This window comes from Mastigoproctus giganteus, chromosome 5 (assembly GCF_048544385.1).
Source record: "Mastigoproctus giganteus isolate SK-2022 chromosome 5, ASM4854438v1, whole genome shotgun sequence".
NCBI classification, from domain to species: Eukaryota; Metazoa; Arthropoda; class Arachnida; order Uropygi; family Thelyphonidae; genus Mastigoproctus; species Mastigoproctus giganteus.
Window position 1 is genome coordinate 21,261,357 of NC_143579.1, and position 26,961 is coordinate 21,288,317.

At 35.4% G+C, this 26,961-nt stretch overlaps 1 protein-coding gene across 1 annotated transcript in view; it reads left to right on the forward strand.

The window, feature by feature from the left end:
- Nucleotides 1-357: 357 nt before the first annotated feature.
- The window catches only part of LOC150085231 (zwei Ig domain protein zig-8-like), a 74,655-nt gene continuing 48,051 nt past the window's right edge, over nt 358-26,961 (forward strand). Inside the window, exon 1 of the mRNA XM_090373105.1 lies at nt 358-684. Within this exon, the coding sequence (XP_090229231.1) occupies nt 564-684 (121 nt within the window). The 5' untranslated portion in view covers nt 358-563. The remainder of the gene's footprint in view (nt 685-26,961) is intronic.

Consider the following 26,961-nt stretch of genomic DNA (forward strand, 5'->3'; position numbering starts at 1 on the left):
AATCTCTTTTCTAGGGATGTTTATCATCCAAAATAAGGAAATGCACGACTCGATAGATATTTTGGCGGTGTTGTTCAAAAAATAAGGTGAACATTTGAAACGTCATCCAATTTCCCCGAGTGGCGTGGGGATATCCAACTAATTGGTATCATTTCATCCACACACTAAACTCTTCGATCATGTGATGAAAATCACGTGTTTGTTTCCTTGTTTTCCCCTGTGGTAAATGCTAGCATGCCGTGCATGGTGGTTTCAGCCCAACCGTAATGCAGCAAAGATCTTCTCGGCTGGAGCTGAGACTGCGCACTACGCACTACAGCACTAAAGAGAGGTCTGCTAGGCTGTGTGGTTTGCAGAATACACAGCGACAGTTTTCGCCCTGTGTCGATGAACTGTTACGGAGAAATCGGAAGAGGAAACTACATAATGAATTAAACTTTGAAGCTCGGATCTGGTTGCTGTTTGTTGTGCTATTCATTCGGTCTTCTTTTTTCATCCCGAAAATTTGATTTTTATAGACGCGTTCAAGGACGAGAGCATAGCCATTACCGTCCAGCCTAGGCATGCCGCTCTGTGCGGTATTACCGAGTGCACCAAGACAGAATATGTCAATACTGCTTATTTATGCTACAGTGGGGTTTCTAATAAGTGGCTGTCGGACTGCTCTACACGCTCAAATCAGAGGTAGGTACCTAGCGAGATGACCTTTCGAAGATGATAAAAAAATAATAATAATAAAATAAAATACTTTCACAGCCCTTACTAGAATTTTAGCATCACGCACAGAATTTACTGTATTTTGTTTCGGGATGGATGACATGCACGCGAAGCTATATATTACTTTACACAAACTAGCACTCAATTGTTATTTTTCTTTAAAAGTTCATAATTTTCTTACAGTGTATTTGTATTTAAAATTGTTATAAAACATAAAATGCTAGATTAATATTATCATCTTTTTATCCAGGTACATTTAAAATTTTCCTTTATTTAGAGAATTTAAATTACATATATAAATAAGATTATGAAATATTGTACTTAAAAGAAAAGTGTACGTTTAATTACCCCTTCTTATGTCACCTATTCGCTTGCATTGCCAACTTGGAGATAATATCATTAAATGATTGTCCCATTTGGGATGAGGGTTAATTCAAAATTTTGTAACACGACTTTTTAATCACAAGGACAGCTTTGAATACACTTCCATTATTATCTAAAAACACTCAAATTAAGGTCACATAATTTAATTTTTTATCACAAAGATCAAATGCGGCATTCGTGCTCCTGTCCCTCCCCCTCCCTCATTATAAAATACTGAAGACATCATACCATATGTTTGATTTGAGAATTTCTCCCCCATAATTTTGAAATGAAAAGATATAACCAATCAAAGAGCATCGTGTGACAGGAAAGACAACATATGAAGTGGAAAATATTAATCAATATTATTAAAACATTATTTTTTGCAACCAAAAATAAGTGCAAGTCGTTCATCTTAACTGCTCGTATTAGATCAATTCCTAGATCCGTTTAATAGCCAGTAAACATTGTTTTCCCTTAGTATAATTTGGTTTATAATGCATCATGGAATTCAAGTCATAATCTCTTTAAAGGGGATGATATTAGCTGTGATAATTGGAAAACTCGGATTTATCAGAAAGATAGCATAGGTAACGTATATCGTAATCCTTGCCATCGAATAAATGTAATTATTTCTTGTGATACTCTGTGTACAGCACTAATGCAATAAATACAGTTTACCTTTCGTTGCAAGATCTCTTAGAATGCAAATAAGGATATTAGCTGCTCTGTTGCAAACACATATTGAAGAAGATTTGGTATTTAAGAATGCAGTCAAAGAAAATCGAAAATAGAAACTAAATTATATTTGTTTCAATAATTTCGTGACTAACATTTAACATTTGGAATTTAATTTACTGTGTAATAGTTGCTTTTTGTTTAGAATTTTATATTTAGGGGATAAGTTACCTATCAGTTATTATATAATATAGAACAGTATTACCACTTATGCATTAATTCATATTAACTTCAGCTATAATAATATAAGCCTCAATTCAAAACAAAATGGCTAAATAATAATAAATAAATTTTCTGTTTATATTCCGGTATTGTTATATAGGGTCAGAACAGTTTACTAGAGAGAATACAAAGAACAGACTCGTATTTAGCAGTCTCATAGGCTAGAACTACTATCAATATATGATGTGAACTATTCATTTTTTAATTCAGTTTATTTATCTTATCTTTAAATTAAGACTTGAACTGGTACTTTGTTTGTTTTGTTCTAAATATAGAATGATTTAGAGAATCACGTTCGTATTATTTAAGGGGAAATAATCCTTAGCTTAACAGAAATAATCATCAGTGCATATATTTTATATTTCTTTTATTTATATTATTATTAGTGTATTTTCATTATATAATATTATAAATTCTTTTTAATTTTTTCCCTGAATATATAAAACAATCAAACTGAATTTTATTTTATACAATTGATTATATTAATAAAATTATTATATTGTATTATAAAACTCATTTCAGAAATAAATTATAAATTCTGTTTTACCGTGTAGTTTTGATTATGTAAATAATGTCCTGATTTATTTTTCATGTTTATGTGATGTGCAATTTTGTTCAAGAGTTAAATTCTTTTTGGACTTCTTCCCCAGACACACCTGGTGGAAAATTTAATTTACAATTTCGTTGCTTTTGACAGCTAATGTAATTTTATTTATGGAAAACAAAATTGCTAACTCTAACTATATTTCCACAGCTACAGTAAAAATAAATAAAGAAGATCTAAACGCCATATTATAGTAGTTACAATAATTTAATTAACTAGAACTTACAAGATAAAAATGTCTAAATAAAATTTGCATTTGAATAGAATAAAAATACTCGAATATAAATGCAATTTGTTATATTTTATATCTTCCAAAGTATACTGCGTTATCTGCTGAATATCCTGAATGTGACTATAAAAGTTTTGACTGCTAAAATCGGATGGCATTATACATAATTAGGAAAATTAGACCTCTGGATGTGGTGCCTTCGATTTTGAAATATAAAGTGTATCATCTGAGTTGCAGTAGCTTTTGGTGATGTTTATAAAATGGACCAATAGATAAATTGTATATTAATAGAGCTAATGCTATTCCTATTTAGAATAACAGATAAAGAAACTAGTGGTTATATGAATGCCATTTTATCCAGAGAAGCCACGTATATTGATTAACAATTAAAATCGTAATTTTCCACATGCTGATGTTAATAATTCAAGAGATTTTTCTGACTGTGACCAGTTGCTACTCGTCTCAATGCTCTATCTCTCTATACAAGTGAATAATTTGCATAAAGAATCACGAAAGAGAAATTTAAACTCGCCTGCTACAAGCACCAAGGGCTTCTGTTCTTTGACTTAACTCTGCAACAATCAAACAAAAAATATTATTCTCTTTGAATCCAATCGTGGAAATGTATGTTGGGCAAATACCAAGCTGTATCTTTCGTAGATATTCTAATATATACAAAATGCTTAAGCATTTGTTTAAGTGAAAGACAAGAACAACCAACCAAGCACTCTTTTGTGGTTTAATAATGGGCTGCTGACAGCTCTATCCAGTTAAGAATATTGGGGTTGCAAAAGAGGAGGAAGGGTCACTAATTTTGTACATAATGCTCGCCATAGTGAGAAACTGTTAACCACAATTGCCATATGCTAATGAAACGCAATTATCATTTCACATTCAGCTTACACGAAACTAGAATTCATGCCATTTCTAATAAGTAGAGTCATGCCAGTATGCTTTATGGAAGAGGAGTTTCCCATATTTGCCTCCTTCACTTCTAAGGTACAGTAAATTCTAATATACCAAGGGGTGTGCGATTCGTCACGTGCGCTTAGAAGCATGCTTAAGTAAACAGCAATTTCTCTAGCAGTTAGAGCAACTTTTCCTGCGCACAAGTCATAACCTTTCCTCCATGATCACATGTAACTGTGGCAGAACAAGATGCTAAATTAGCTTTTCTGGACACCACTTGTGTCATTGTGTAGGAAACAAATTAGCAGTCAACTGTTTGCGTGGTTAGAGCTCGTATTGCTCCAGAAACGTCTGAGTTTGGTGGCGTGTTTCAAAGTCATATCCCTTTATCACTTTGTAATGCCCCATGCCCCTACTAACCACACACGACAAGATGCATGAATCTGTAAGGTAACAGTTCCTTTCCATGGCTGCGAATTTTATTCATCGCAGGTGTTATTTTATTATTCCGAATTATATCGTATTCAGTTAGCGATGAAGCTTTTGGTCCGGTTCTAATCATTATATTGGATGCGTTTCTTAAGTAAAGTGAGCAGTAGAGATATTTGTGAAAAATACAAAACACAGTTAGCTGCAAAATCATTTAGTTTCAATGCTTGTCTTGTGTTAGCCCTTTTCCTTTAAGTTATTATTATTTAATTAAAATCTGTCGGTGTACATCTGGACCCCATCCTCATCAATTTACATGTATATATGCATTTATATATCTGATTGTAAATCTATTTATCCACCGCTTTGTCTTCGAAGACATCACTGAACTCGTGGATAATAACACAAAAATTGCCTACCGAGCACTACCACAATTACATCGGTTTAGTGTGAAGAAGTCAAGCACCAAAAGCCTCAACGTTCCCCCACTGACATAAATCCCACTCGTAATACCGTACTTCAGTTTTATAAAATTGTCTGCTCTTTTCCTCTCTCCACAGAAGTCATTATATAAGTATTGTATACTGAGATGGAACCGCTGTAAATGCTTTGCTGCTTCCCCCTCAAAAGGCTGCCCCTATAAACTGCCCGTTACTCTCATAGATTGGGTTAAAACCCAGTTTCTATAGTCTTAAGCATAATGGTCTATCTCTTCTCCTTTGGGAAGGAGTCAAGGCTGAAGTAGAGACATGTAGACAAAGAAATACAAACTCATTGCATATTTACTGTTGACCCGAGGATTCTCCTCCAACTTCCTTCCTTTAAAGTGCTGAGAATTGGCAGCATTAGTCCTGATGCATGTTGCGAAATGCTGCACTGGCTTAAAGAGTTTTGATCCTCAGCATACTCTAAATAAAACAGCAATTTTTATATTACTTTAGGAATCTTTCCATTGACACATTGAAAGCATCTTTTCTTTCACGAGTAAAACAGATTAAGTAAAAGGCATAACTGACGTTATCACTACCAGTAATCTCACTGGTGCATTAATTTAAAAAGTAACACATTCAAGAAGTTTTGTCCTTATTTGAGACTTATTTAGGGGTTCTTCCTCATTTATTCTCATTTAAAAAGCTCATAAATGCCTCCATACTGAAAATTTCAGTCCTGTCTGTAGCATTTCCTGTTGATCCGATGATAATATAAATATTATAAGATTTATTATTAATAATAAAATACACACACCCAAACGTACAACCACATTCTGCCGATTGCTTATCCTCCAAAACCCTGTTATAATACCAATACTGTAATTTCTATTATAGACTTACATAGACTAGCAGCGACATCTATCAACAACTGTAGAATCGAAAATGCTTTAAGCGGTTTCAGAATTTTGAATAATGCTGTTCCACACCGAAATGGCCACTATTAGATGGAATTCACTATTATTCATTATATTTATCAATTGTCATAATGAGAAGTCGTTCTCAAAGAGTTCATTTGAAATGGTTTTGTTTCTTCTTCTTCATAAATTGAATATTTCATGCTTCTGTTATTTTACGTGGTCCAAATCAAATAATAAAGAACAAATAGTATCTTTTCGAATGCAGAATATTAAGTTAGTTTATCAAAGGATTCCATCCTTGTTGATGGAGTTTCATGGAAATTTAATGTGGCTTTATTAGATTCTTCGCAGTTGTCGGTGTTTTTTGTTTTTTATTGTGTATTAAGTGAATGCCAACAGAAAGGGGAAAAAAAGTTATGATTATGCTTATGTGGCTCCTGTTGGAGGAAAAAAATCCAAGATCTCTGATGAGTTTAGTAAGCCAGTGGCGCTTGTAAATTCTTTAAAAGAATATTAAAATCCAGGTTGTTCTCTGTGAAATTTAAGCGAAGACCAAATACCTTTAATAGTGTTGTATGCGCCCTACATTGGGAATAGAACTGTTTGATGTTTTGGTACAATTGAATGTTTTTAAGAGACTGGAAGCTTAATATCATGTAAGAACTTATTGATTACACTTAAAAATAACCAATTTTCTTGAATAATAATCATTACAGTACGCGAGTAATCTTAGGAACAGAAATTTAATCAAAAATCAAGATTTGCATTTCCTTATGCTTATTCATTAAAATATTTCCCCATTTTCATTTTCTTACTTTATAGAATTTAAAATCAGATCCCATTTCCACCAAAATTCAGTTTACTGCAGTTATGAGCTGTTCGAAGAATTTATCTAATTTATTCTATTTAAAATATAATTATGTATTTTATATTATTCTCAACAACCGATTATTACAAGAGTAATCCGAAAAATCCATTATAAATTAAATTTATTCTTGCTCCATCTTTCAGCTATATTCAGCGTTTTCTCGTTGCTCGTCCGCTTTCGTATATCTACTAGTCATGAAGAGAAGATACACATGCATAAATGCCTGATCGTTATTAATGAATTCACCTGAAATTTTTCCTTTAAAAATAAATTATAGAAATTATGAGACAGTGGTCTTATTTTGTGATTATCCGCTTTTTTTTTTTTTTTTTAGTTTTGGGTAAGAAATTGAAAATTGTTTATTTTTTCAAACTATGTTATCTCCTTATATAAGTTCGTGAATATATTCCTCACATATTTTTCTCCATAACAGTCTTTCTTATACATATCCTTCGGATATTCCTTCTAAAAAGGCAGAAAATGTTGAGGGGGATATAATAACCATATTCTCTAGGACAATTTTCTCAGGTGAATGGTGCCCTAGTGATCCATTTAGGAACCAGAGTTTTCTACAGAGATACTTCTAAAATGATATAGAGATATTGAACATACACCAGATGCTGGAACCTATGTAGGTTTTTATCGGTGTGTTTTCTGTTTGTATGACAGATCTGGATCCTGCTGTTTCGGAAGCATTTTCTGTTCCTATTCGAAATACTTCTGGCAGCTGGGAGCTCACTATATCGATTGTTGGCATCATTATCTAAGCCACATGTCTACCTCACTCTGCAGCTGTCACGGTAGAAGCTCTTGGCAAACCATACTGTGGCTTTCTTTCTGACACTACGACGATCTGTCTCTGGTCCTGTTGTCAAAAGATTGAAGCAAAAAAACACCATCAGATGGTACAGCGTTTAGAACTTTATCGAGAGATCGTTATTAACCTAAAATCTTGGCAAACGTTGCTGTGTGTTCTAGCTCCAGTTGGTGAATCTGGTCTCCGTTCATATTTTATAGAGAATCCAGCGAATATCTCTTTCTGTATGGCATAACATAATGCATTCATTATTGAGAGTTGAAAACGCTTTTCATATTAGCATTTATAACTGCATGCGATTCATTTTGTTTGATGTACTAGAGCATCCACAATGGACAAATCTACTTTCATTTGCATTCATATAATATGAAATGTTTGAGTACTTGACTCGTGGAGTTCACTTGTACTTCATTGTAGTATAGCTAAGAAAGGTGTATTGGCCTGGACATTTTTATAACTAGTAGTTTTAGACTTATCCAAAGAAGTAAAAACTGTGTTTAATTTAAAATATGAATGATTCATTACAGTTAAGTAACTCCAACAAAAAACCACGATTTTTTTTCGCACGACTGCATCATGAAAATTCAGATTTAGCTACTTTGATGTGGGTAAAAGCATCTACCACTGGAATCGAATTAAATAACATAAAATAGAAACGGAGATTATGAATAAAATAAAGAAAAGCTTGGAGTTTATAAAACACTGCTTAAATCTTTAACTAATGTTAAATAGCTTGGGATTTGTGAAAAATGGCTTAAATCTTTAACTGCTTTGGTCTAAAATACATAGATTTTTAATCTTAATTTAATATAAATAGTTGTACTGTATATGTTATATTCCACTTATCTCTGAAAGTGTGGTAATTTTTCCAATATGGTACAAATGTGCATCGTTGTATGAAAATTTTTCAGTGGGTTCCAAAAGGAATGGAACATGTTGATATAATGCTTCTCCCAGTCTTTGTTTCATACCATTAAATTAAAAAAAAAATGCTGCAAAGTCTGCAGAAAAATGCTTATTTTGGAAAGTTCAATTACTAACCTTAATTAAGAAGAATTTGCAAAAAAAGCTCAAAACCAGTCTGTAAGAATTTATTTATTATTTGTTTTGTGCAGGTGTGTACATAAAAAGGTGTACAAACTTATAAATTGGCTTTATAAATAATGATTATTATTATTATTCCTTAATGAAGCTATATTAAGGAAGAATCCGATCAGCATTGAGCTTGCTCAGCCATTCAAGGCCTTATACATCTCAATCAGATCACCTCGCAGATGGCTTAGTCTCCAGACGCTGCAATTTGTAGAACTTAAACCTTTCTTAGTAAGAGGACCCCTTCGTTCCACTCGCCAATCTCGTTGCCCTCCTCTGTACTCGTTCCAGCAGCTCTGCATCGTTCCTAAAATGCAGGGGAGGTCCCCATGGACTGGAGATGTGCAAATGTATCTTCAGTACACAAAGACGGATCAAAGGGCGACACGAGTAATTACAGACCGTTAATTTAACTACTATTCCAGGAAAAATAATGGAGTCGCTGGTTAAAGAAGCATTGCAGGATCATCTAGAAAAGACGGTATGTTAAAGGGAAGTCTTGTCTGACCAATTTGATTGGATTGGTCACAAAGGATTCAAGCCTGTAACCACTAAATACGTTCCTGCTGTTTCTCATATTCTCTCTATCTTGTGAATCTCTCTGACCGTGTGGTCGTCCCGGAGTATAAACAAAAAATAAAGGGATAAAATAAAGACAGCGAGTTGTTCTTAAGTTCTGCCAATTATAGCTTTGCAGAATTGATGCGTTTTTTGAAACTTGTCGAAACAAACACCTGCAACTAGAATTCTATAGAAACAGGAGTCTGAATTGGTGTATATTAATGAATATCAAGCAGATGCATTTGAAATTTAAGTAAAACTATTTTAAATTTATGCTGGTTCTCTTGTTTCTTGACATTAATGCAATAAAACGGTCGAATTTAATACATTTATCTTATTATTTATGAATTTTTATATTATTTAGTAATTAATATTAACGAAAATTTAAATTATGTTTAAAATTTTCTTTTTAAACGATTTATATTAGTTTTATTCAGCCGTTCTGAATTACGTATAAATAACAGCGTTAGTTTCGTATTTAGGAATAAGCAATTTTTGGTGATGCTTTTGTACTTTATTCTGTGTTAAAAGAAATAAAAATTTCTTGGAAGGCATAGTAAGATTAAACTGATACAAAACGAGTTTATTCTGTGTTAAAAGAAGCATTAAACTGATACAACACGAGTCAAAGGTATACAAATAAATTAAACAGAATAATTCGTCAAATGTGATTTCCAAAGCAGATTAAAAGTGAAAACGTTAAAAGTATATATGAAAATACTGCAATAATATTAAATCAATACAGAAGTAGAATGTGGGAACACTATCTTATTTTGTATTATTCTTTGGCGTATATTTTATTTTGCATTGTATCTGCCATAAATAACAAACTATTATATATGCATGAATTAACTGAAGTCTGCACAATGCGTTATACAATTCAGTTCCTAAACTACAAAAAGCTATTATGCGACTTCATTATAAATGCATGCTTTCTGATGTCAAATCCTATAGTTATAGGAGATTTGCGTTAAGATCAATACACATTCTGCTATAATATTCAGCAGTACATGATTTCAAAAGAGTCTCACTGGTTATTTTGCATCTTTAATATTTCGAAGACCGAATATGATGATCTGGAAACATCAACAGGTAACAAACGCATCTCTTTTGTTTTTTACTTAATAATTTGTGCTGGATTTGCATAATGACGACGTTTTATAAACCTGAAATAATTTTTAGTTCTTTCCTACGTCAGCTCTTATTGATTTCGGTGTTTTTATTTTTCGGTATATAACTGTGTTTTGAGCAAAGTTGCTGGCCAAAAGCGAACTCAAATTACAATTTTATTTCTAACAGCGAATGTCACATGCCCTGGTGTATCAACAGATTTCGAATTTGTTTCCTAACTCGTCGAAATCTGAAACTCTCCTATTTGCTTATATTGTGTACACTCGTTCCTAAGTGATCATGTGACACTGGGTGCTGACAGTTAAAGCCGAACAACTGTTATCACCCTGATTGCTTCTTAACTTGCTGCTAGCAATCCGAACGGGGCTTCATTAAGTTTCACTCATCTCACAAACATCAATCGACTCCCCCGATTAAACCAGTCGCGCTTAAAATGGATTTTGTAGCTCATTAAACAACGCAGTCTTAGCGTGCATTTCGAATCTGCAACGTCATCAATAATATTATTGATTGAATTCAAAAATCGATAGCTAAACCGACAGACTTTAATTAGAGCAATACAAAAATCTTGTTATAATGAACGTTCTTTATAACAGGCTTTTTTTTTAAAAGTCCACCGAAATGCAAGCTTTGATATGATGAATGTTTAAGCTTTTGATACTTTGTTAGAAAATTAACATTTGCTATGAAAGCACGTTTGTTGACTTAGAAGAACGTTACTGTCTTTATAAAAATTAATTTCGACAATTTATAAAAATTATAAAATTAAGAATTCGACAAAATTAACAGAACAAAATGTTTTTCAGAATATTTTATTGTGAACGGTGTCGCCAAGGGCAGTGTTCCCAATAAAATAGGAGTCCGTTTTAGCCTGCAAACAGTTTATAGACGTTTTTTATCTGTAAAGAGGAAAGAGGTGCCATCCCTCAAAAATCAGAGAAGGGGATATTTACAGTGGAGGCGGTGATCCCGTGTCGGGCAGAATAATCATCAGCGGCCGCTCCTCTCTTCACATTTTTGATAGCGGTACCATAACTGTGCAAAGGTACCGAGAACAGGTTCTCGAACCCTATGTGCGACTTCTTAAGGGTGCGGTTGGCCAAGATTTTCTTTTCATGCACGACAACACCACTGCGCATAGAGCTTAAGTGGTGAAGGAATATCTTGACACTGAAGATATCCAACGACTGCCGTGGCTAGCATAATCCTCAGACTTAAACCCAATCGAACATACGTGGGATTAACCATGCTCGTTATAAGGATGTCATGTCTATAAGATACAGTGGCAACAAATCCCATTCTTTCACCAGCACACGCCAACAGCCAACTCCTAGGTCAGTTGGTGAGCTAAGGTCTGCGCTAGTGAAAGAATGGGATTTGTTGCCACAGAATCTTATAGGCACCATTATATCAAGCATGGTTAACCACTGTTCAGGCATTAGACAGAGGGGTCGGTTCAAAAAGTAGGGACAGTCTCCCAAGGAAGAGAGTGGAACAAGTGGCGCTCTCCTTCGATTCTGTGCCTCATAATTGGCTAATAGAGACGCTGAAGATCTACAAAGTCAATCCCCCAGTGACAAACTTCCTAGAAGCAGCCATGGCGAAGTAACACCATCAAGGCCGAGAACATCACAAGCAGACCGAATCCCATCAGGAGAGGAATCTTTCAGGGAGATGCCCTGAGCACACTATGGTTTTATCTAGCATACGAAGCGCTGTCCACCATGCGCAACAACAGCAATTCCTGATATACCCTCAAAGAAGGAAGGAAAACCTATACACCCTCTCCCATCTGATGTGTTATTATTAACATCAATTTATTAAGCGCAGAAACCGTGGGTCACCCCAGAACGGCAATGTTCCAGGAGTGTTTGTATTATACAGACTGAGGTACGATTAACACATGTACAAGAGTAGATGCGTTCTCGACCTGGAAAATATACGGAATTAAACTTACAAATGCATGAAAACAAAAACAAAGTTTGCACAAATATACAGATATGTAAAAGTTAAAGGAAGATAAATGCAGTAGTCAGTAATGTCAGCAGGGATAAAGAGGTGATTATTCCCTTGTATAAGGCAATGGTCAGGCCACACCTTGAGTATTGTATACAGGTCTGGAGGCCTCATTTCAAGAAGGACGTAGAGCTGCTGGAACGAGTACAGAGAAGGGCAACAAGGTTAGTGAACGGAACGAAGGGTTGCTCTTACGAAGAAAGGCTTAGGTTTTGCAAATTACAGTGTCTGGAGACTAGGCACCAGCGAGGTAATCTGATAGAGGTGTATAAAATCTTGAATGGTTTGAGCATGCTCAATGCTGATGGGATTCTTCCTCTTGTTCAGAATAATCACCTGAGAGGGCATAAATTCAAATTGCGGAAAGACAGATGTAGGATAGATGTTCGGAAATTTGCCTTTAGCCAGCGGGTAGTTGGTTGGTGGAACAGACTTCCATCTCTCGTTGTGGAAGTTGATAGCCTAAATAAATTTAAGGCTCAGCTGTACAGGTATTTCGAACGAGCGGAGGGATGAAATGGAAGCGTTTTTTTTTTTTTTTTTCGCTGATGCTGCATAAGCTTGTTTCTTGCATCATATGCCTCTACTAATGCTAATGTCCAGGAGCAGGTGATCATCAAAGATTCATTAGCTGGTAACAGTTCTTAAGGATTTCCATTCTGCCGAGTTTGTCCTCACAGAAGTTACCTGAGTGGATGCCTAATTTGAAAAAGATTTGAAGGCAATTTGCCTGAAACATGTCTCTCAGGGAATGAATATTTGTAAGCGGAATCTACAGAGAGAGAGAGAGAGAAGAGTCAGGATGTTCTCTTGCCTTCTTTGGACCAGAGATCAATTCGCTGTTAAAAGCTATGCAAACGGACATTTCTTGTCGTGATGAGATGTCTCCATGTATATGGATGGCATCGAGCTCTACGTGAGATCCGAGAAGCAATTCCAATAGGTACTCCGGATCACCCAAGAATTCAGCAATGGCATCAAGATGGAATTTGGACAAACCCCATGGATTGCCTCAAAGGAAATTAGTCTGCCAAAACTACCAGCTGCAGACTGATAAACAGATCGAAGCCATGTCAGAGGGAGAGATCTACAAATACCTGAGGATGATGCAGGCTCAGAAGTTAGAGCAAAAGGAGATCAAACCCTGCCTGACTGAAAAAATACCGAGACTCAAAAGCCTGCCCAGAGGAAAGCTGAATGGAGGAAACTCAGTTAAAGCCGTTAACACCTATAGTGGACATAGTGTGTATCTGTTAACTGTACCAGTGGTCCTCCACAGAACCGCGTTATAGTGTCACTATAAAGAAGCAAAACTGCCAATGCCAGATAAAGGCGTGAGTAGTGTAGGTATCGTAAGAACAGTGTTATTGTGTTGTTCGCGGTGTTCATCTGTCCTCTTAGTTACTGGAAGGCCCTCACACCAGGAAGGGCATTCGAGCATCCATCCACGGCATGAGGAACCTGACCAGGATAATGCAGTCCCAGTGCTCCTTTGGAATCATAGAATGAACTAACGCTGAGGTGGAAGAGATCCTGAGAATGATATGATGACCAAGAGCCCGCCGAAGTCGACCGTAAAGAGAATGACCATAGCTTGGAAAGGAGGAAGGGACTTGATATACTTCGTCGAGCAACAAAAGAGAGCGATAGAGAACCTAAACAGTTATTACAAAAAAACAGAGTGCCATTCTACCAGGCCATAAGGATGATAAACAAGAGGCAAACTTCACTGAAACTAAACGAGGAGACCCCTCTATCTCAAGTGGAACAAAGGAAGCTAAGAAGATGAGCAAAAAAGACACTCAATGGCAGACGCTATAATAACCTCTATCAAGACGACATAGAAAAAAATGGCTTCCAATGCATGGCTCACGAGTGAGGCACTCTTCCTCGAGACTGAAGGATTTATGCTCGCCATCCAAGACCAGGTAATCAACACCAGAAACCATACAAAAGACATCCCAGGAACTCGGAGTGACAGATGATACATGTCGACTATGCCACCTGGCCTCCGAAACGATTCAACACATTACCTCAGGTTGCAGGGTGATCACCCAGTCCGAGTACACTCGCACACACGACCAGGTAGCAAGAATAATACATCAGTAGCTAGCGAGGAAATACCGATTGATCAAAGAAAGTGTTCCATATTTCAATTACAAAACTCAACGCGTTTTTGAGACCTTTGTTCATAAACTATACTAGGACCGTGCTATAATTACGGACAAGACAATCCAGCACAACAGGCCATCCTAGACATAACTCTCATCCACAGGCTTGGTACAAGTATCCGTCACTGGGTCGATTCCCCCCCCCCCCATCAGGGAGAAATAATAACAGAAGTGTAATAATAAGGCAGAATATTTATATTATTTCCATTCCCATAAGGCAACCATCCAACTTTGCTTTGCTTATATGAATTTAGGACTTTATTTATTATTTTTTTTAAATAATTGTAGTAATAATTTATCTTTTATTGTAATAATAAGTTAAACAGAATAATCTACATTTTAGCTTTAAGAAGGAAACCAATATGCTATTTTTTTTCTTTCCTGCTGTTGAATTTTCCCACTCACTACGTTATTTTCCAGTTACCCTGAGAATAACTATAGTTTGCTCCTTGCTAGGTGCAGAATAAGGTTATGCCCTACTTTTAAAATAACGTTTTATAGCTCTGTAGAATGAGACTTTTATCCCAACTTTCCTCAAGTTTCACTTTCCATAAACTAATCTTCTCTGCTTAAATAATCAACGAACCTAAGTTTAATCTATGCTGTTGCCCATATTCTAACATTCTCAAAGTTTATGTGATACTCATGAAGATGGTTGAATTCGCTGGCTCTTTATGTACAGGGTGATTCAGAATTGCATGCCATAAATTCTACACAGGTTTCTTGACAACAAAAGGAATTGAAAATGTTTTGGAATTTATTTTCCGAAACAGGGTAGCTTTCAAGAAAAACAATCTTCAAGTTTTGTTTTTGTTTAGACTTGTTTTTCTGTATCAGAGAAATGGACTCAAGAGAAACATTGCACTGAAATACACCGGTAGTGAAGCATTGTAACTACCAAATTTACACTGGTAGTGGAGCATTGTAACTCAGGTCACAATATGAGTGTGTTCTAAAGGCCAAAGGGTTCAAGTGGAGAAAACCCTACATTTAGAACAGACAGAATAAACACCAAATATTTCGGTTTGCATGAAAATGTTTAGGGAAAAATCTTGTAATCCAAAGATTTCAAATCCAACCCTTCCTGCTCAAAACGAAATGAACTTATTATGAAAATAAAAAGTTCTGTGTCTCATTTTAGGCAATGAGACGCAGTGGAGAGACATTACTTGAGTATACTGTTCATGAGTGGCACTATTGACCAAAGGAATATCTTTGTATTCAACTAGCACGCTAGAAATTATTTAAATATGCATATCCTGTGAAATATCTGAATCGATGATGTGCGCAAATCTGACTTCTCGCCAGAGTATGAGTACCAAATTCAAAATACTCTTCCCCCCGCCTCTTTTGTTCAGCAAACATGCATATGATCATTGTAATGTCCCGATATGCTCTTTGCTGCTTATATTATCAACAAGTATTGACCGCTAGGCTGTGTGTGTGTGTGTGTGTGTGTGTGTGTTACAGTAACTGAGTAAATTATGCATTAGGATATAAACTACCACTACGGTGTACAGTGTGTTTAATGGCTTCGATTTCCTTTGAAGCATTTGTTGACATTCTGTTCGAAGTTTAGCCAAGTCCAATTTTTCCTCATTACACTCTAAATAATGACTTAGTTTACGGGAGCATTCTTTAATGTTCTGGCAATATGAAAGGGGGTAGTCAAAGGGTTGTGAGAATAGAGTATAAAGGACATAGGTCTGAAATCCTGCGTATTTTTATTATTAGTTTTCAGTGCATTAGCTCAGAGTTCAATAGACTTATTGTATTTAATCTTTTAGATTCGAAACATTTGTTTTCGGAAACCCCTTCTGCTTATACTACATGTTTTCTGATTTGGATTCGGGATCATAAAAATGTAGCCAGGTTTCACCACAGTTGCCACACTGGATAAAAATCTATCTGGATTAGCAAGAATAATTTTAAATTCTCTTTTAATGACTCCACCCTCTGATGTTGTTTGAGAAATTATTGCTTCATATGGCAGATCATCCTTGGATCAATCTCAAGGGACTCCGTTCCTATTTTGAACTCTGCCCGTCATCTTGAAACAGTAGCATAACTGGGCGATACTTCCCCAAATACTCTAGTGGTTCTCTCACAGTTTTTTTTAGCATTTATATCCTCATTTGTTAAAAAAAAGGAATTATTGAACGATGCTCGATTTGTTGTACATCCATTCCTCATCTTCCACCCACCAGCTTAAAAAGTTAAATCTTATAAACTGCATGAGATATTGACATACCATTTTTATGCTATTTTATAAGACATTAAGCTATCAAAATAAACTATTATATGATTTATTAATACATTTTATGCACTCAATTCTCAGAACTATTTGTACGATCATTTCTCTGGGTCAAAATGGATAAAACCCTTTCTGTATAACATCGAGATCCATCCACCATTGAGAACACATACACTACCCTACCAGATTATTACATAATCAGTGTTCTCATGTCCTGCCCACTCTTTGCACAATAAATATAACACTCACACCGTATCAATAAATGCACTATAGTTTGAAGAATGGCAGAACATTCGAGTAGGTGCAATTAATTAAAATAGAGACTGAAAAGTACCATCAAAATATGTATTATTAGTGACACAATACCTTAATGCTCGATGGGTCTCTCAAAAATATCTTTGTGATCTTTTTTCTTCATTTCAAGTAGAGAAATATTCCGAATCAAACAGAGTCCAAAAACATCATCGAAAAGATAATTAATAAAACCAACTTACATAATAGCATCGAGAATGTAGCTGACATTCTCTTTAATTTACATTACAGTTATTATATTATTCCAGACAGAGCTCGAACACGCGCACATCAAGATTATTAGCCTGCCTAGATTTCTTCACTTACTTTTTCGGCTACAGAATAATAAAATAAATCAAGAACCACGCCTCGCTGAAATTGCTATCCTTCTTTCAACTTCTACTAAGTATACCAATTAGTGCACTGGGACAAAACCCTTTGCCTCGAAGCGCACTGAGTAAAACCGGTACTGCTTAACAATCAAATTTATCTCCCTTCAGATAACAAATTGCGTGTTCCTGTTTTCATAAGTAGGTACCACTTACTCTGGGTTATTAAACTACTAAAATATGAATATATTTAGAACTTTCTGCTAACTATGAAGGTTGCCAGTTTTCATATTTTAATTATTGTATGACTTTGCTGAATACGAATAACTTATTCACAACTAAACCTAGCAGTTTCAATATGGAAAAAGAATCTGTACAGCAAGATTGCGAATTTGAACTTAGACAGGTGCTGCCATCTGTGTGCAAATATTGCGCATAATTATGCTTATAATCATGTGCGATGTTTTCAGATCATGTGATGCATTCACGTCTTCTGTACAAGTGTACTCTCTTTGTATAGCACGATTGATTTTAGAGTTACCAAATAGGTTGGTCAGTGAATCTGGGTTCAGATCAACACAGTAAGTGATAAAAAAAGGCTTGAATATAACAACTCGGAATGAACAGGTCTTTGTGTGGACATGTTTAATTAATGGCAATAGATGAAGAGTAAGATGATGGGTAAAGATGGAGATGAAGATGCTGGGAAAAGATGGAGATGAAGATGCTGGGAAAAGATGGAGATGAAGTTGATGGGAAAAGATTAAGATGAAATGATGGGAGAAGATGAAGATGGGGATGATGGGAGAAGATTAGAATGAAGATGAGGAGAGAAGATTAGAATGAAGATGAGGATGATGAGAGAAGATTAGGATGAAGATGAGGATGATGAGAGAAGATTAGGATGAAGATGATGCAGAAGATGAAGGACTGCTTAAATATATTTTTTTCCTTTAGTGACTGAGGCTAGGTGAACATAAATCGCAAAAGTGTGGGGTAGTGTAACCCAACTGAGACAGTCTCAAAGTTAAATCGTTCTGTGTGGAGGTATCCAGCCCTTCTGTGGCATCCAAAATCGGTCTAACTTCAAATGATCATATACTAACTTATTAAATCTAGCATCCTCTACTGATGTGACCAAATTGTTCCTTAATTCTCTGCGTAAAAAATTACTGATCTTTGGTATAATCAAATTTTTAAAATGTTAAATTTCGTCTCTGACTATAAAAAGATGAGGGATCATTTTGTACCATAAGCAATAAATTATTTTTATTATCTGTAAACATGCAGAAGTTATTAGATGCGACCTGGCAGCTAATAACTGACCCAGAAAAAATATATTTTTATCACTAATTTTCGTGTTGGAAAAATGGCGAATATGGAATTTAGCGAATTATACGAGTAAATACGTAATTGTTTAACTGTTATCGCCACAAGATATAACGAATATTTTAGGTAGTAAGTAAATAAGTTGTTTTAGTTTAATATGTATATTGGAATTATCTACAACACTTAGCAACGGTTTTGCATCCAATTTTAGATACTGTACCACAAGATAGAAATAGAGAAATTATACAATACTCCAAAAAACAGCCCGAATTCAATGGAGAATCGATATTTACGTTACCTCGAACGATAGCATTAAACACTGATAACAATTTTCGAGAGAAGCGAGAAAATTTTAAAACCCTCACTCCCCATTTCGAGCGTAAAACAAAAGCAATTATCGGACAAACGATGTCATTAAGACTGGATGCTATTACTTATTTTATATGAACGAAAATGAAACGGGCATTAAGAATCAATAGGTGATGTGTCTAGTATTTCCATCTCATAAAAAGCTTACCAACAGTGCACGCTAGAAACGAAATGAATATGCATTTCCAGAGGGGGGGGGATTTTATTTTTAGATACACCTAGCTGCATCTTGATACGTATTATATTAGAGCGTAGAGAAGTTTGCTTGCATTGTGTTTAGCATAAATATCTCGAACAAAACGTCCGTCTTAATAGAACACAAAGGAAGCTAATGTTGCAGCGGATGCAGTAAATCTGAATTTTTTCTCGGACTCGTGTGTAATCTTAGACGAAAGTGATTTCATAAGTACAAAGCAGTAGAATTCTTCCTTAGAACACAAAAGCTTAATAGCCCTCTTATGTAATCTAAAATGGGGTAATAAATTGTAACTGCGCTTGTAGTAAAGTTGTCATAAAGATGTGAAGCCTGGAGGAGGGAGAAAAATTTCGAAGCGTTAACAATTTTCATAATGCGTATCCCCTGTTTACACTTCCATTGTTCTGGTTCAAATAGCTCGGTTCTCTTTCTGAATACCTACTAACTGTTCCGTTGTTTTGAATTATCAAAGCTAAAAAAATGAAAAAATAAAAGAAAAGAAATACTAAACCAAGTAATGCATCATTTTTGTTTGTTCTGCTTTTTTCTAAAAATAAATAAAAAGTTCTTTAGGATACCACAAGTTAGAATAATACTTCAGAAATTAGTTCTGAAGTAAATTCTGGGGGCCCTCGCAGATTGAGAGGTACTGGAGTTTAGAGAGATATATATAATTGTGGGGTAGTTTTATAGGAGCACATTTTAATTAATACCGATATTTTCAACAGTTAGTTTTGGTTATATTGCAACTACAGGTTTCGTATCTCTCATAGCAACTCACATTGAACAACTTCTTTCTATTCTTTTGCCTGCTTGTTGTCACTAGAAACCATATTCTGTCTGATGAGGGTCCAGTTTGTCCCGAAACAGGTTGTCATATGAGGCACTCGTCTTTTGAACGAATGGTTTTAAACAAAAGCTATCGAAGAAGGCCATCAGTTTGAAAATAGTGCAATACCAGGGCAACTAGTTGCAAAGGCAAGTTTGTTTTGCTGCGAGAATTCACACATTATCAATGAAGTTTAAATCTTGCTGCCCGCAAAAACAGATTAACGGATGAGATAGTCTTGTAAGCATCTATTCATGTCGTAATTAGCATGTTTTTAGTGTTTAAAGCCCGTTTAACGCAGTCATATTTTTATGACATGACCTTGAACATATTGTTTTGCCATTTACATAAGTCTCTGAAATAAGGATGTTTAAGGAACATCCTTATAAAGATTTTTTTTTCTTGTAAATATCATGTCTCTAGCACCATTTTACTCAAAGTTATTCACCTTTTCGAGTTCTCGTTTAAAGCGATCACCCTGTACACATAGCACGTTTATCCTATTAATAAAGAGCGAGTAAATATACCGTATATATCTTTCGTTAGCGTCTATAATGATTCCGATATGAAATTACTTTTAATTCTAGTACCATAATTAATAATTTAATAAATTACGAGAATCCTCACACGTGTTTAACGATGCGATATAAATCACGTTCTTCGTAAACGAGCATTCTATCAAAATATATGCTGATTGACTTCTTCTACAAATTTCACGCTTACCCAAGACTAATATAGTTTAAGTACATCAATCCAGAAGCTACTGAACTCTTTTCAGCTGTTCAGATTTACTGTTTGCTTTTTTTAACCTCAAATTTAAACCCGACAATAAATTATTCATTATTAACTGACACGCATGCGTAATTACGCCTATTATCATTTCCAATGAAAAGTTAGGTATTAACAACGTTCTTTTTGAATAATTAATAGAGATATTGGGTTTTCGCTTTTAAATTTAGCTTATCGCAAAAATACTCACTTCTATTTTAAAATACTCAACGCGTTTACGCGTACAATATTTTCTTATAGTGTTCCTTTGTGTATACTAAAGCGCAAAAGTTAAATTATACCGGAATATTTTATTGTTGTTGAATTTAATGCATGAAGATTATTATTGCTGTTGTTGTTCCTGAGTTACCGCTGTACAGTTTTTGGTGAGAAAGGGATGTTATTCACTACAGGAGGTAAAAAAGATGCTTCGTTGGTTATATGGTACAACATGTCCACTTAATTTAAAGTTTATTATAGACTAACTCAGCCATGTTCCGAGCAAGGTCCATAAAACTTCCTCACGTCGTGGATTGGATTCGAACTCATTTGTTTTCCACCCAGTGTGGGGGAGAACTGTGATTATACCTGTTCTGCCCTTGAGGACAATGCGCAGAAGATTAGAATGCACAGTTTCTTCAATTCCCAGTGTATGGTACAGGTTGAAATAGAGCAGTTCTAGGCTTTGTTCAATTCACATGTTATTTGCTGAACACTGGATGTCATATTTTTCTGTCCTCATTAGAATACGACGGCTTCGCTCTTGATGTATTGTTTTTCTACCACCTTTACGTCTTTGAGATGTGGAAGAACCGGTCTAGTCATTAAAAACTTTTGCAATGGATGCTTTTGAGAAACCCGTCATGTCTTTCGTTTCTTAAATCATGGCTCCTGATAAACATGCACCCACTATAAAACCTTTTTCGAAGTCTGAGCGATCATGCGTGTTCCCCATTCTGGCTTCAAATTACCGCAGTGGAATAGCCTGCGCAGTCTTTATACTCAAAGAGGCAATATGTCATCACCGCATTTCCGTTTTCTTTCCATCTATTCGTAAATTTCACATTTATTTACATTTCTGCTCTTTCTGACTCTCTTAATATAAAGGGTATTTTTTTTTTTTTTGGCCAGTGTGTTTATTATTATAGCTAAGGAATCGTATATGTTTCTGATAGTTTCCAACAATCCTGGCTGTCCACTCTATAATGTAACAAATCTCATGATATAACTGATCTCTGTCCATTATGTCGTGGGAGCCAAGTCCTCCAGTGATCAGTGTGGCTAGAGTTCTCTTGTTGTCAGGAACTATCTGCTTTAGATATAGAGTTACTCATAGGTTTGCATACACGTAATGGATACTCCTTCGATGTGGAGTTCATTATGTGTGAGCTTGTTAAGCTATTCACTCATATGATCATATTCCAGAGTTGGAATCTGATCCATTGTTGATTAGATTCTGATTAAAGCTCATGCCTTCATCCCATGTCAGAGCTAACGCTGTGTAAGATGCAACTTTTCTAATAGTTGAGCTCTCCAATTTGCGATATCCTCAATTATTAGGGCTCGTGCTACTATAGTCTTGTTGCTTTATGAGTGGATGTCTAGACTTCAGGATTGATTTGTAATGTTCAAGTCATCATAGAGTATGTAAATTGGGGATGAATGTCAACTCGATCAAAATTAACTTTTATATCAAAACAAACTACATCTACTTGGAAACTATTAACGAAAGTATCCATTAATTTGGTGAACACGTGCGTAGATTTTCTTTTAATAACAGTGTGAAGGTACCATGACCAATGATGATGGAAAAAAACCTGGAAAATAACCCCCCGTATCTCAGGGGGAAAACAACCACGAAACCCATGCCTGAGAACGACTAATTCAACCATGTTGTAAAAAACTAAATAAATAAATAAAAATTGTTCGTGTAGTTGACGGGATTGGAACTTAGACTTTTCCATCAATGGTGGAAAACGATCATTATAGCCCCTGTATTGGCCACTAAAGTAGTCTAGTGGTTAACTATCAATGGTTGAAACATGATGCGATAATATTTATAAAATCTTATTTTGGACAGACCCAGACGATGGTATAGACGCAGCTATTTTTGGTCCTTGTTTGCAATGCAGATGAAATGGGTACATTGCAATCTATTTTGTAAATAAATTGCAATCTACTACAGCTATTTGTAAATAGATGTAGCCGAATTATAAATTAAAATTAAGTCAGTTTAAATATTATGATTAATATTCAGTTTACAACCAACGTGACTATATTATTGATGTAATCCTCAATTATTTATTGCAGTTTTGAGGGACGTAAAACGTAATTATTATGGTTCTTCTGAAATTTTATTTCAAATGTATATGATATGCCCCTTCATGTGTTAAGTTCTTTGATTTCATACACATACTAAAATACAAAATTAATTAATAAATTTAATTTAACTGCAAACAGTTGAATTAAAATCTTCACTATTTTCCATAACGTTTCCAGTAATGTAACATTCTTTATATTTTGTATCATAGAAGTCAGTTGGTTGGATAGTTGCTGTTGGGTTTTAGGAGCATCGGCGACTAAGGCCACGTTGCTCCGTGTATACTGTCTGTAAATTGCGTGTGTTCTGAGGTCGATTTTCTGTTTGCTGGAAGGAAAACCAGAGTTTCCGGGAGAAAAAACCATGCTGCCATCGTCTAAACCCGACTAACTCAGCTACGTTGTGAAAAGGCCCATAAAAATTCCTCCCGTCATGGACGGGGTTCGAACTTAAGTCTTTTCCACTCGGAGTGGGGGAAGATGGCGATTCTACCAACTGTGCATTAGAATTTAATGCACCTCTGACTTGTATGACCTCGTGAGTAGCATGTATTTGTTAAGGGATAATCTTGTCTGGCCAATCTGATTGGATACTATGACACAGTGAACTGGATTCAAAAATTAATTCTGTTTTCATACACTTGGATGTTAGGCAAGCCTTTGATACTATTGCACATAAAAAATTGCTGCTCAAATGGAGCAATGTGGAATTAAGGACAAGTTACTGCTATATATGAAAGGACGGTTGAGTTGGCAAAGACAGAGTAGTTATCAGTGGACTCTGATCTTCTTGGAGAAATGTTATCAGTGGAGTCCGCCATGGTTCAGTCTAGAGACGTTGCGTTTTATATTTATTAATTATATTGATGAAGGCATATTAGGCTCATTTTTTAAGTTTGCAGATAATAAGAAGCTTAGCGGGATGGTCAATGGCAGTAATTAAGCTATGGTACTGCAACAAGATATAGAAAAATTAGGCATACGGGCTGAGAAGTGTAATTGAAATACATTAACAAATGCAAGGCACTGCATAGAGAACTGAATAAGATGTTTAAGGCTTTGAATGGATTGACTAAGCTCAATGCTGGTGGAATCCTTGCTCTTGCTCAAACTGCACACACGATGAGGCATAAATTCAAAGTGAGGAATGATGGTTGCAGAGCAGATATGCGGATGTTTGCCTCCAGCCAGCGGGTGGTTGATTGAACAAACTTCCATCTGTTGTTGTGGAAGTGGGTGGCTGAATAAATTCAAAGAAGAAGTAGACAGAATATTAGAGGAGATGGGCAGGTGATATGGGAATTGTCGTATATTTTGGATGATGCAATGTATGCTTGCTTTCTTGAATCAATTGCCTCTACTAATCATAACTTTCGCCCGCAAATGGTGATATTTCTCATCCAGTCATTTCCTGAACACCACCAAATTTCTTGTTTGCTGTTTTTGTTGTGGAAGGGAGTTATTTTAGATGCACTATGACCCCCAATTTAACTCTTACAGGTATAAAAGACAGTATAGCAAGGCAAGTCAGAAATATTCCAAAGGAAATGTCACGTGAAACAATTGGCCACATGAGTCCCTAATTCCAGCATATTGCTTACATAGGTGAGGTTTGTAATGTTAATAAATCTGTTCCCATAGCTGTCCATTCTTATACAGAACAATCACATTTATTTGTGTCACTCGTTCCAAATTGTCTGCCTATTGTTCCTGCAAAATTTCAATTCTGTGCGATTGATCTTGTGCCTTAATAGAGGTTGATAAAAAATACACTGGTTTGCAAAAATATGCATGCACACATACGCCTATTTTCAACGTCTCATTTTGTTTTGTTTACAATTCATTTATGATTGTTTCAAGACAAGAACACTATTAAAATAAAAATAATAACTCCATCTAGAAACTCTTACTGGACTTGAGAGTAATCAAGCCTCCATGTAATCCCTTTTGTTCGTCAAAAAGATCAAATGAATCGGCTCTAAACTAATAAAGTATAAGAAGATTATTGAAGCAATAATCACATCCAGTCCTCTCCAACATTCATCAAGATCCGAACCCATTATTGACATAGGCTGTTATTAACTGAAAGTGATTTGCTAAATCCCGGAACTATTTTTATTTGTTTTGTAGCTTCTCTAATTGCAAACACCCTTATCCCCATTCGACGGAATTAGCACTAATTATAAGAATTCATTAGTTACTGAGGGGTCTAACGAAAGGACGAGCAAAATATCCGAGACGCATCTTTCATAATGGTATTTAATTAAATCCCGATGTCTATAGGAATGTGTGTGACCAAATTATTGGCCTCTTGCTGGATGGGTTTTCATTAAAGGAATAGTTTGTTCTCCAATAAAGCGAACTGCTACTTCGTTGTACACGTGAATATTTCAGATAAATCAAGTACGTTGCTGAGGTGTAAAAGAGCTACAGCAGTCAACGGTTCAAAACAAACCTTGACTTAATGAACAGATGTTATAATAATCGGAGAATAAAGCTACATTTCCAGAAAGCCATTCCATCGATGGCAATTCTTTTCAAAAAATGTCTATCAGCTTTAAAAAAACTATAAGAGCTCTGTAAACTTGTTTACTAGTATACGATTGAGTTTTTTGAAATTTTAAGAATATACTGATGTGGATTCTACAGGAGTTGTTCAAACCATTTTCTTTTTAAAAAAATAAAAAAACGTAATCTTTTGTATTTATAAATGTAATAGATTGTCTCTACTGTTCCCTCAATACACATGTGACTTATATGGAGTCTTATAAGCTGGAATGTAGAACCCCTCAAACACCTCTCAAGTGAAATTGGATAAAATGTATGTTGATTCATCCATGAACTTCTCCAAACACGTACTACTACATCCGAGGTTGCGCATTACTCTTCAAATTCAAACGTGTAGTGCTTTTGGATATCTTAAGGATTCAGTGTCTTCTACCATGCAAATTCTACCTTTTTGGATTACCGAATATCGATGGAAATCCTTCGTTCACTCTTTCCAATGAACATTGCGCCGTAGCAACTTCTTTAATCAATAACAACACGATGTATTGATAACGTTGGGCTTCAGAAAGCTGTCCCTCACAACTGGTCTTACTTTTTCTGCAGTGGCATGAAAGAGGAACTGGCGTAAAAATCAGCACACAATTTATCCGATTTATCGACAGGTAAAATTGCTTATTGATGAAAGGTAACCAAATAAGAGAGTGGGTCGATTTTAATCCTAAGACTCTTAATTTTAGGAAGTATCCTTGCACTTATAGTTCATTTGTTTGTTTATGTCAACCATTTTAGAGTCTATAATTATTCATGACATAAACAATATGTCATGTATTACAGAATCGAAAGTATCGGAGAGGTTGATGTAATAACTTTGGCCTGCTGGCCTTAACTCATAGCATTATATAGCCAGAGGTGATAGATGTTGGTGATGACTGCAAAATAAAAACCAGAACTTATTATTCAAAAAATTAAACTAGACATGGTGTCAAAGAAAAGGTGATCTTTTCTGTCAAAAAGAGAGGGATAGAGAGCTTTTTGTATAATATTTAAATAAAGAATTTAAAGTATTTTCCAACTTCTGTTGGTAGATAATGAGATCAGATTGTATACAATATTCTTCAGTGTAGTGCCTCATATGCTCTTGATTCTAATTGTATCCTATGTTTTTCCAACTCTCATTCAATGTGTATACCCAACCTTTCAGAATTTTTCATTATATGCTCTGATGATTCTCCATTTACATTTCTTTGCATCTATGGTAGGGTGAAAATGTGGCGTGAACCTCATGAAGCCATATCACGTCCACAACTGTCCGTGATACCATCTCCAGCCTCTCAAGCTGCTGGAGGTGGTTCGCGGTATTCTTTTAGTATATGCTGAGTCCGTTCATACCGTTATTAGGGCATGTTATCTCCAATGAATATCTTTCTGTCATATCGGACCAACTTCATCCTATAGTACTTCATTTCTTTTTACCTGGATTGAGATGGATTCTTGTAAGACGACAATGCACCGTGCGAAAATTATATCTGAATGGTCCGAGGAATATTCCCAATA